We start from the raw sequence: 12,583 nt of genomic DNA on the forward strand, positions 1-12,583 counted from the left end.
AGCTGATATTAGTTATATGCTGCTCTATTTGACATGGCCAATAAATGAAAATCAGCAAAAGAGATGAGTGTTGATACTGCGTAGTTTGTCCATCCAACGACACTCAGTAACTTCCCTGTGGGCAACACACATGTTTGGGATACAACAACAAGCTTATCCAAGCAGTAGGGTTTAAATCACCAATGGACATCAGCTGGGTACCGTTCTTAAAAATCCTGTATTGGCTGAGCCCTACCAAACATCATCATCAGAGGATATGCAGGAAAGAGACGAGGTTTTAGTTTCTGTTTGTAACTCTTGGCCATAAAGGTAACATTTATTTGTAAAGACTGAAGCTAGCTGGGTAGGGAAGCTTACATTATCAGCTCCTGTTAGAATTGATAAATACACTATTGTATCAGTTTCTTAAACTTTTTCTCTTGTACCTTTGGTTTTTACATTATTTAGCAAACCATCAGTTCCAATAAAGCAGTTCTTTGAGTTTGAGTTTACAGAAAAATGAAGAAGTCACTTTCCCAAATATTATGAGTTGGAAATAGCTCTGATTGCATGACTGAAATACTGTTTTTCATAAAACTACAGGAATAAAATTCATCTTTATTTGCTGTCAGACTTGCCCTCCTGAATTGCATAGCACATGTCACCTTGTACATTGTGAAAAGGTCAGACTCAGAAAGGGCTTGCTAACACTTTGACCCAACCTAAAGGTTATTGTTAAGTTTGCACCTGCTGAATTTCCTGAAAGTGTTGTTGCTGTTCTGTATGATATCAAAGGCAGAAAAGGTCAGGAAACAAAGCGCATAAATCAAGCAGCTCACAGAGCAGAGATTAGTTCAGGCTGCAGCTTTTTTGATAGATGCAGATTATCTCTGCTAAATAGAGAACATACCAAAATGTCATTTGGATGCTATGTGAAACATACAGCATGTCATTCAGATTGCTTCTTCTATTTACCTGCAGAGACATGAATCTTGTGTTAATCTGCAAAGTAAAGTGGAAACGTTAAGCCTTGGCTAACTGCCTTGTATGAGAAGGTAGCTGCATCTCCAGGAGCCTAGCTGAATATCTGGCTCCTAATGTTATTGCTGTAAAGCCACCGAGCACTCATTGGATGGCAAGCAAATCAGTGCTTCTGTTCCACTGATTATTTTGCTAAAGCACCCATTATACAAGAATTCTAATGAATGCAAATCATTCATTAGGCTTGCTAACAGAGCCTTATTTTTCATTGCATTAAGCAAAAGAAACAACAACAACAAAAAAAAAAACAACTGCTGATGGCTTTGAGGTGGTTACTGGAATAGTCTAACAGGTTAACCTGTCCACATCTTCAGCGACAGCGCATCATGATTTTCAGTGAAGTCAGGTGAGCAGCTTTCCCTTTTATCCATCATGGTTGCAGTTGCCACCACACTGACGGTAATGCATAAAACATGGGTTCCTTTCTTGTTCCCACTACCTGTTGGCTCAGACCCAGGCTCTCTTTTGTTCTGCTCGCTTGGCTCGTTCTGAAAGAGCCCCAGTTTAATTTGCACCCATGCTCTCAGTGAATCAAATGGTGGTGTATGCAGAGTGGTAATGAGGCAACATTTCCATTTGCTGTTCCTCATCAGCCGATTGGCACGCTCCATTAATGCGCTGGCTGCTGTGGCTTGTTTGTTTATTTTGAACCCAATGCAGATTTACTGATGTGCATCACATGCAGCATTTTCAGAAGTTTGAGCTGTTGTTGTTAAGATGATTGAATTAAAGTGTGTCGATTATCATCATCATCAGTATGTGTCTGGATTCATACACACAAATACAGTAATATTTGATACATAATCTAAGACACATGCATGTTGTTCATTTTAAGCTACATATTGTGGCTCAATATATGAATTGGTGGTTTATATGTGCACTTGTTAACTTTAACCGTTCCTTGGAAATTTTATACATTTCTAATGGGAGAAAATACTAATGATGGTGTCACTGGTGCCATAACATGAACGACTGTTTTTGTTTTCAGCCCTAAAGTTAAAGAATTATAATATCTCTCATTTAGCTAAAACGACTCTGACAGAGTTCACAGAAGTATTTCTCAGGGGTGGAGCTTGCTGTGGAAGTTACAGAAATACAATTATGGAGGAGCTCTGCTGGCTTGCAAAGTTCAAAGAACTTCAAGATACATACAGCTTCAAATGGCAACACATACAGTTTCCAAAATAGATATACTACTTACTAATTACCTAGCTAACTACAGGGTAGCACGACTGCTCTATTATTAGTTTAAGTTTTCATTACAAGCACCAAGAAACAGAAACACTGTTTACAATATAAACAAAATCAAAAGCTGACCTTTTCTCTTCCGTCCCATATCAACTTTTCATTAAGTAACTAAGCACCACTTTTTCAGAGGAAAGATTTTCAGCAAAGTAAAAGAGAAATGAAGTAGATTCCCAGCATCAGAGGACTGACTACAAATCCCACGAATGTTCCTGTTGTGCGTCAAACACCGGCCTGATCACTAACCTCAGACTCCCTAACCAAAGATAGCTATGCAGCTTCTTTTTTCAACTTAATTTCACCAAAGCTGCCATCTGTGACGTCGTGCAGCTATGTGGGGCATCTCTGATGAAATTATGGACATGCCGCTGCCGCTGATAGAGAGGAGCAGCCACACGCCAGTAGAAACAGATAACCTTTACCATGACTAATTCACTAGTTCACTGACCATCCACGAGTTAGCAAACCTGTGGTCCAAGATGCTGCAGAACAAATCACAGAGCTTTCTTTTCTGTATCAAGATCTGTAGATGTGGGTCAAAGCAAGAACAAGTTCATTAAAGCAGAATGTTTTCTTAAGAATCTACTTAAAGGAATATTGATTATTTTTAAATGACAGCATTTTGTACTGTTGAAATTCAATATTTCATCTTAAAAGTTTTAAATAAATAGCACAGCTGGCCAAATAGCAAACACAAGTGAGATTCAACTCTGACATGCTAAACTGCTGACCCTAAAGAGAAAAACATGAATACTGTGCATGGTGGGGTTTTAAAGTCTTCCACTTTTTCATTGCTCAATTTTAAAACATTTAGACAATTTGATGTGGCATAGAGATTTTCTTGCCATCTGAAAATATAATATTATTGGGCAATATATTGATATAGTAGTGCATTGTTCAACAATAAAAGTAGCCTTTTTTTCAACATCTGCTGTGACGACAAGGCTACCAGTAACTCCCTGCTAGCATAGCATGAATGCAGCATAAAGAAAAACTCGGGTTTAAAATGTCGCCACACAAACGGCAGCTTTTTACACTTATTTTGTTTAAGAGTAAGCAAAGATTTAAATAAAGAGAATTTAATTTAATTATGTATCGATTTACTGCAGGAACTAAAGATGTGAACAGCTATCAGTGTATCCAATTTTGTTTGTATTTGTTGTAGATGTAATGGATTTCATATTTCAGTTACTTCAGCAACAATATAGATAGTTTGCACTTAAAGCAATCTTAAGAAGCACTTTTGAGCCAGTGAGGTTGTTTCTTCCTGTCAAGCAGCTCCAGGCCTAAGAATTTCAATATGCTTTATGGCCACTGTCATGAAATGTGCTGCACATGCACTCACCATACAGTATGTTACTGTTGCTATGTCTCACTCCTGTCTCCTGTCTTGTCTCGGTTCACTCGGCTGGCTCGGATTTGGATCGTTGCCTGCCTGCCTGCCTGCCTGCCTGTGCGTGTTCATGTCCTGTTCCTGCACAACCACCTCCACCACCACCACCACCTTTGTCGCCCCCCTCATCTGAAGGCTATGAGAAATCCCGGAGCTTAAACAACATAGCGGGCATGACTGGCATGGCTGGTAACACTCTGAGGTTGTCTCCTGTGACCTCGCCCTATGGATCGCCCTGCCCGCTACGCCGCTCTCGCTCCCCTATCCCTTCCATCCTGTGAGATGTCCACCTCTGGACCGCTTTGACCCCAACCAACCCACATCTGTTCCACTAACAAACCACATCCCTCTGGCATCAAATCCAAACTCTGTTTAGTTCTTGTGACTAGTGGAAAAGTACTCCACCATCGTAGCCAAGAATCGTGTAAATGTCTCGAGTAACCTGAGCAAGTTCTGCGCTTTTCCTTCAAGGTACATCTGCTTAGCTCACATTTATCTCCTGATGTACCTTTTAGCTCGATATTATCATAATGTGAGTCTTGCAATAAAAAAACTGTTACTGGTGGCTTCAGAGGTAGCAGCCATAACGTGTAATAAAGGACATTTAATAATCAGGGATATTAGATGTTGTTATATTTAGATACCTTGAAATAGATGTGCTTCCAGAAAAAGAAAGAGAGATGTCACTTTGTTTTAACCTCACACAAACTGTGACTTTGTTGGTGGTAAACTGTGTTATAATTGGGTTGGAGTTGGAGAGGAGGGGCAAGTCGCTTTTCACCCGCTGTTGGGCCTGCTCATGTTTTTTGCATGGATCATCCTGTAACCATCGTCTTCGAGCAGCGTGCACAGAGGAGGGGAGGAGAGCTCGAGGATCTGTAGAACAGACTTGGAGTTGTTTCTATAAAATGTTGTTATGTTGGGATTTAGGCGAGGGGGGCGTACCCGACTCGTACCATGTCTCATTTTGCCATTGGCTTCAGCAACAATCCACTGAGGAGACTGAAAACACAGAAGCCCAGCTGGGCGTTGCTTTCTGCTCATTTGCTGCTATTTCTGAATAACTTTCTCCTCCTCTGTGTCTAATTTTCTTTTTCCTCTGACGTAGTGCCACCAAAACTGTTCTGTTTCTGGTTGTTTACTCACAGATAACTGCAAAGAGGTTGTCTTTACTGGTTTTACACAAGCAGAGAGCAGCGTTCTATCTTAATGGCTTGAAGAAAGGCACCGCCATAGTGGAAAGGTAAAGGAATGAGGGTGCGGTGCCATCTCACCCTTTTCTTGGCTATTTTTCAGTATGTGTGTGTGTGTGGGGGGGGGGGGGACAAGCATAGACTGGTAGCATTTTATTCATGAGATAATGTCCACAAAAAATAAATAGATGTACGTCCCCAGACTAAACAGTTGAAAGTGAAGCTAATCAGTCTTTTTGACAATGACAGGCATAAATAAACTGCCTCTGCGTACCAACAGGTGTGGGAAAGCAGACGTAACCATGCAGCAGTGTGCCTCGCCCATCACTACACTATGTCTATAGAAGTAGCAGGACGTTGCTAAGCAACTGGCTCACAACTAGATGCATCTTCCACGTAGCTCGGCAAAAAGTCAAACTATCAGAAAGAGGAGCTTGTCTTTGTCTTTGCACCAAGTTATTGATTCACGCCTTACATGAACGACCCCAGCACACAGACGAGCCTTTAGAAATAAAATTTTGTACTGTTTTGATTTTTGTGCATATATTTTTAAACAGACAGTGTGTGCATGGTGAGATCTGATGCATTTCTTTCATCCAGACATGTGTTTATATTTTATTTAGACAATTCATTTCCTATTTGAATAACAGCGGGATAAATTGTCATCAGTATGAGGACCTATTGCAGTGGGAAGACCTCATTTGGAGCCATAAGGCCACGCCTACAGGACAATAAGAATGAGGACGCACCCGAGAGCCACTGACTGACAGGCTGTCGGTGAGCAGACTGGACGCCTCACAAAAAATTCTTATATTGTAAAGGAGAGGAAAGCAAACTGTGCTCGTCCTTAAAAGAGACTATCTAGTGCGTAGATTCTGCTCCTGTAAATACAAAACAACACAGCACATCTGGGCCATGTGGCTCTGTCCACACATCTGTCTTTTGATATAGCGAGTCAGGTACGAGGCGGCTCGCTGCTACGTTGCGCCTTTGACACTCTGAGTCGATCATATTTCTTGCTGTGGTATCCCTCCTTGCAATAAATGTATTGAGACGCATCAGTCGAGGCACTTTGTGTTCAAAACAAGGAGTGTGTTCATATATGAAATTCTACATCGAGTATATACAGTGTAGAGAGGCAACGTTGAATAAGTGTGACATTACGATCATCTCTGCTTTTGTTTCTCTCAGTAATTTCAGTAGGTTAATTGCTCTACTGTGTGTAACTGTGTGTGTGCGTGCGTGTGTGCGTGTCCTAACAATCCAGGGTAAGGTCTATAGCTTGAAAGGCCCGGTCAGAGAAGACCAGCGAGTGGACTTGATGCTGTCACTCTTGTACATTTAGCACAAACACAAATGAGACAGAGCTCCCCTGTGATGCAGTGCCGTTGTAGAAGTCCCCTCTCTACCCTGCGTTAGTGCTGCAGACGTTCATCTCTATACAAACCAAATTATTCTTACCAGACTATTCCTCATGACTCCTGGTGGCTAACAAAAATAACTTGATTCTTCCAGATCTTTCCCCTTGTGGGGGTGAAGCAAACGTGTAGCAGAAGTTTACCAAGTTATACAGCGGGACTTCTAGAATGGCTACATCTGCACCGTAGCAATCCCACATACCCACACAATCAGATTGGATTCGCAATAAGCACCCGAAAAACAAAAGCACCGATCCACACTGTGATTTCAGGAGCCTGTTAAAACAGGAAGGTGAAGGAAAACGAGTGAAAAAGCAGCTGTAGAAGCTGCCAGGCGAGACCTGAAAGTGGCACGACCGGCACAGTTGTAGGCTAGCTGTTCCAGTGTCGCCCTGAACCCACCATCCTCCTCATGTAGTACACACGCTGCTTCACTCTTTGAATTGACAAAGGGGTACCGTTCTTCGTGTATTTCTAGGATGATGTTATAACTTGAAAAAAAAAGGTGTTTATTTTTTTGAAACCAGAACATGTATTTTTGTGTCTTACTGTTGAGTACTTTGCTCTTTCCTGTAAAGTCCTGGTAGTCTGATGCTGTGCTTCTACATCGTGTCCTCAAACTGTCAGGCTTTTGATCCAAGTTCATGTTTCGTATGTTTTACTGTGAGCATAATTCTAGTTTGAAGTCTGTATTTGTGGAGCCTTTTGTTGGCAAGTGCATGCTGAAAAGAAAAATCATAATGTCAAATTGTAAAAAAAAATAAGATGACATATTGTATATCACGTTCAAAACAATGTGTATAGAGTAAAGGTAAATGCTATGTGAGAGACTCACATAAACTGTTTATCTTTTAACTGATGGTCTCTGTCTTTGCTTAATTTCACCTGTTTTCTTCTTGGTTGTCAGAAAAACACAAATGTGTGTTTAACCTTCACGCACACCACACAAACCCTCACTTTTCATATAGGAGTCAATTGTCTCCACTTTTCTAAATAGAAAATCGACTTATTTCTTTTGATAATGCTTAACTTCACCTATTAAACCACCTTCAAACTTTTCCCTTTACATTGGTGACTCAGTCACACTGGAGTGGATTCCTCCCTGTGAATAAGAACAATCGGTGGTTACCTGCTGATTTCATTGATTTTTATTTAATCTCTGCACTTGGATAGTGATTATTAGTAGTTGTAACAACCCAGAGGCAACGTTCAATGGGCAGAAATCTGTGCCATCAGAAACTGAATTTGAATAAGTTCAATTTGAATTTGAATTGCTCGGATTGAATCTGAATTGTAACTTGAATAAATGCTTTTAAAAACTGAATATGAATTAGCCTAATTTGAAATTCAATTTATTGGTTTGAAAATGATCATCACTAAATTAAAATTTAATTTTATATTTTGAAAATGAATGCATTTGCTTTGAAACCGTATTTTATCCTTTAAAAATTTAGCTCTCGAATAATTTCAGATTCACTTCTCACCACTCAGTTTCAGTTCTACAATTCAATTTCAGTTCCAAAATTCAATTTCAGTTCTACAATTCAGTTTTTTGGGACTTACATCCAGTTCCGGTTCAAGAGTATTCGAGCCCAGATTTAATAGAACTATGTAGCGGACCGAAAGTGTTACTGACGGGAATCTACAGCGTCTTGAGCTTAATTAAGACTTCAGAAGTCATTCGTCATGTCGAATGACCAGCGGATAAACTCTCAGGTTGGTAATAAATGTATTACATGTATAAGAACCAGCGTCATGTTAACAAATGATAGCCGTACGGTATCTTTTATGCTTATTGTAGCTGTTAGCTAAAAACGCTAATTTAGCGTAGTTTGCCCTGGATTCAACTTTGACAAACAAATATGATCGACTGTTTCTAGTAGAATTCCAAAGTTGTCATCTTGTACCCTCTCAGAGCCCTGTATGCTTGCAGAGACCCCTACAGTAGGGAAACATGCAAAACGGTGTCCAAACCTTTGTATTTGAGCTTTATTTATGTCTTACACAGCATCCCAACTCTTTTCCTTATAAGGAAAATGCTCGAAAGCACTCTCCACCTGTGAGCAAAAACAGCCCCCCTCCCAACCTCCCCAGCCTTTCCTATTGGTGGAAAAATGTACCATGTGGACCAATCAAAAAATGATATGGCAACATGGCATTTAGCTGTTTAGGAAGGGGGAAGTTTTAGGAGTGACGGCGGTGTTTGAGATGTGAGAGATTTGCGACGTTTAGCGCAAATCTTGTGTAGTTAGTGTGTAGTGTAGTCAATAGTTTTGTTGTGTGTGTCAGAACAATGAGGCGACTGCTGAATGTTACAGGTGTTACAGGAGTGATACATCTCCTGTTGTCAGGCCTGCAGGTATCAGCCTGTTGTTCTCCTTTATCTCATAGTGGACAGAAATTATTTTTTGGAGTGGCACAAATAATTTGTGTGCCATCAGATTTGATGCAGAACAGCTGATTGTTCTGTAAATAGTTTGAAATGTTTATTTAAAAAAACGCCTTGGCTGCATTTTTAGGTAAACAGCTGCAAAAAACTTTGTTGTTTGCAAAACTCAGTTACTTTTTTGAAGAAGTAACTATATAATTAATTGCCCAACATTGGTCATTATATACTGTATTTTGCAGACAGAGTTACAGGACTCTCTCCCAGACCACAGACTCATAATACAAGTCAGAGCTTTATAAAAAAAAAAAAAGAAAGAAAGAAAGTTGTGTTTTCAAAATTGGAGTTCAAGTTATTTTTACTTCCAATAGTGTTAACATACTACACAGGTCATGAACAAGATTTTTTTAATTTTCATTGTAAGTGGGCTAAAGCAGTTATTTAAAAGTAGTCTAACATAAATGTAAATGCTGTAATTTGATTATTTTAATAAACATGTAACTTGGATGGATTCGATGCTGGTGTGACCACAGTGCACACGTCTGCTGTTGCTCACAGTGAGTCCAAGGGACCGCTCAGGGAGTTTGTGTGTTCGCTCAGACACATGAAAAATTAGAGGGAACATTGCCCAGAGGTTACGTGTGAAACATCCTCAACACTGAACCAGCCGTCCAATGGCAGCCAACCTGCCCGACTTAAACTGACTGCAGTGAATCTCTAACAGATACATTTTTTTGATATGATATATGATTTTCATCATTTATAGATTTGATATTTCTGCCAGTTTATTACAGTTAGTAGCCAACTTGTTCCTATTCAGTTAACTACTGAAACTAGGTTGTGTCGTGGTGACCATGCTGACTGCTGTTGTCCTTAGTGTGATATTCCTTATGAGGACATTTGAGCGATGGTGGGGGTGTAAGGGCCATTTGACACTTGCCGTGAACACACCAACTGCGCTGGGCGACTGTAACATCGCTAGCCCCATTTCTGCATACATGAAGCATAAATAGAGGTGGCAATGTAATGACGTCACTGACTACACATGTGACCAACGCTGGGGGTATACTGGTGTATACTCTAACCTTGAATTAAAGCCAGGAGGCAATAGTTTGTGTTCCATCACCTTGTTCCTTTAGATTAATGGTATAGACTGGTTCTGATATAGTGCTTTTCTACTCTGAGTGCTCCATAGCAATCTGATGGATGCATCAGAGATGAACTTGGAATTAGCATCTAAAAATAGTTCTGCTGTCTAAACATTTAGAACCACACACTGCACTTAGTCTGGTTTCCAGAGTTTTGCTCATAATGTTTGAAAAATGTCAGAAAGGTTGCCAAGATGAGCAGAACATACATTTACCAAACAGATTCGTTCATGGACTTCAGGGATAACTGTCAGGAAAGATCTTTATGTAGAAAACAATTGGACATTTTCTTGAAAGAAGACCTGAAGACGTTCCTCCAAAATGAGTCTCTCCTCTCTCAGCAGAGGGGTCTTTATCCAGCCGTGCAGAGCTTCATCACATTTTGTTTTTTGGGGTGTTTTTGCATTCTGCAAATAAAAATTAAAAAAATCAAGTCCAGTAATTATTATATGGCAAGTATATACTGCAGAAAGAATGGAAACTAGATCCCCAAAAATGTAAAAGTTTATTGGGATAAAGCTTTTGGGAGATTTTTTGAGAGAAAATTTACTCATATCTTTAAAAATGTTATGCATGTGATCATATTTCACTGATGTGGTTCAAGCGAAATATGTCTAATGTATTGCCTCAGGTCAAACTGTCATTCAGTAAAATGTGCAGTACTCCAGTTTGATGGGAAGCTGATTGTTGTAGCTGCATTTCCCACTCTTATAACACAGGTGTGTTTAAAGCCAAACCAGTGCAGCTGGGAATGTCATCTCCAAATGAGAGTAAAAGACAAACCAAGCAGCTGGTCTTTGTATGGAGACCAGCGCTGATTATTCCCACAGGTTCAGGCTGAGATGATGGTGAGTCAGCACCTTCCTCTCCCACTTCCTGTTTTCCCTGCTCATTTTCCACCTCGGGTTCAACAATCAACAGCACTCGGCACACCATATCTCTGAGACATCCCAACTTCCTTTACTCCAGTCGCTATGGAAACAGCCACAGACATGCCAAGGAGATGTAAACACCCAAAGCTGGGAGTGTGTTTTTCAGGACAGGAACTCTGCGTTTCCCTTCTTCTCCTCCACCCACCAACCCTGCCTCAACCTTGGCACGGTGGGGGTGGGGGACGCTGCTGAAATCCGAAATACCAAATCCGTGACAGGAATATTGCATCTTTGGGGGGGTCAACTTTATTAGATAGATCAGTGAAGAAAGGAGTGGCAGAGAGAGAAGGTGGAAGACATGCGGCAGGTTGGACTCGAATCCGGGCCGGCTGCTCTCAGCCATTAGGCATGTAGGCGCCCACTCATCGCACTCTGAGCTAAACCGGCGCCCTGAAAATTCTTATTTTACCAAAGTAACCTCTACATTTTTACTGGTCTACAACAAGCCTTTCCATTGGCCACTTGAACCACTGATCCCTTTTGTATTTCTTGTAAGCAACATGTGTTGCACATTAAAATTAAATGTCTCGCCTGTTTCTACTACAGTTCGGACTCCCAATTGAAATCGGTCTATGAGTCAGAGTTCGTCACTTCTGACTGATAACAGCCATAAAACTGTGAGTTGTTGAGGATATCCTCAACTGTCGTTAAGCATTTCTGGCACTGTTAGCTACTGTTAGCATCTGTTAGCTGTCGTTTGCCAGAAGTGAAACTTTCTTTGAAGTGGATGTAACATTGCTGGAGTCTTAGTGAATAAACTCATATGATATGAGAAAGTAATTGTTTATCAGAGTGAAAGTGTAATTTTTTAGGACACTGAAGCCTAACATTAGCTGGCACAATGTTACGTCATAAACCAGCTATTGTTGTTTAGCCAGCTCTTGCCAGCTGTCCAGAGACGAGAGGCTGCACGTCTAATCTGCTGACAACAGGTAACTGTGACAATATTGGGAATAAGTAAGCATGTTTATGCGCATTTTGTATGTTAGTTACAACTCAGTAATAAAGGGGTAATAGTAGGGTAACACTCAATTACCTCGGGTAGTTTCTGTGTAATAAGCAGGAAACAGAGCTGAAAAATGCAGAAGTGCTTGTTTCTATTTATCAGCACATTAATAACCAGTTAATAACCTTTTCAAACACACTTAAAGAATAGTAATGACTACCCGGAAACACCTGTGGGAGTTTCTCTCTAATAAGCAGGAGTTTAATACCATGGTCATGATAGATGATTAATAAAAGCATCAGGAAGTCTTAAAGAATAACACATATGAATACATTGGATTCACACAGGAGTGTAGAGGACCCTCCCTCACTGCATAGATTATACATGGATGACAACACATAATATAGTAAATATATTTCAGGTAGGAAAGAAAGTTGAGCAGATGTCCAGTACACAAAAATAACACGCCATCCATGTTCTCCTGCTTGTCCACTTCAGCGTTGTAGGGGGAGCAACACTATCATCCTGCACTGCCTCAATCATTGATTGCCACCCTTCAAATCTACATCTCTTCTTAAAGACTTCACATGGTATACTTTACATGATGAGGAATGGAACTAGAATAACTTAAGTTCACCCACAAAGTGTCATTAAAATCAACAGAAAATATCACATAATAACCAATCAGCCCTGCTTTATCTCCTTATTTGAATTCCTCTTTTTTCTTAACAAACTTAAAGTTGGACGACTAAATAATCCCTTTGTGCTGTCCATACCTTACAGCATTTACAATTCAGAGAACTGCAGCGGTTGCATTAAAATAAACTGACAAAAATAAATAAGATTAATTTCTAAGAAAGGATTCCCCTGGTAAGTGTCATGATAAAAGGTACCTGACAATG

General features: G+C 40.2%; 1 protein-coding gene across 5 annotated transcripts in view; it reads left to right on the top strand.

Moving 5' to 3' along the window:
- The window catches only part of kcnc2 (potassium voltage-gated channel, Shaw-related subfamily, member 2), a 98,829-nt gene extending 91,753 nt beyond the window's left edge, over positions 1-7,076 (top strand). For 2 of the 5 annotated variants that reach the window (XM_063500419.2, XM_063500418.1), the window contains one exon: positions 4,807-7,076. Coding sequence is in view for 3 of the 5 variants with exons in the window: in XM_063500418.1 (XP_063356488.1) it covers positions 4,807-4,868 (62 nt within the window). In the remaining 2 variants the exon portion in view is untranslated. Of the gene's footprint in view, positions 1-3,793 lie in introns of all 5 variants that reach the window. The other 3 variants (XM_063500417.1, XR_010096771.1, XM_063500416.1) reach the window with 3 other exon arrangements.
- Positions 7,077-12,583: the final 5,507 nt, after the last annotated feature.

Source organism: Pelmatolapia mariae, linkage group LG17 (assembly GCF_036321145.2).
Source record: "Pelmatolapia mariae isolate MD_Pm_ZW linkage group LG17, Pm_UMD_F_2, whole genome shotgun sequence".
Classification (NCBI taxonomy): domain Eukaryota; kingdom Metazoa; phylum Chordata; class Actinopteri; order Cichliformes; family Cichlidae; genus Pelmatolapia; species Pelmatolapia mariae.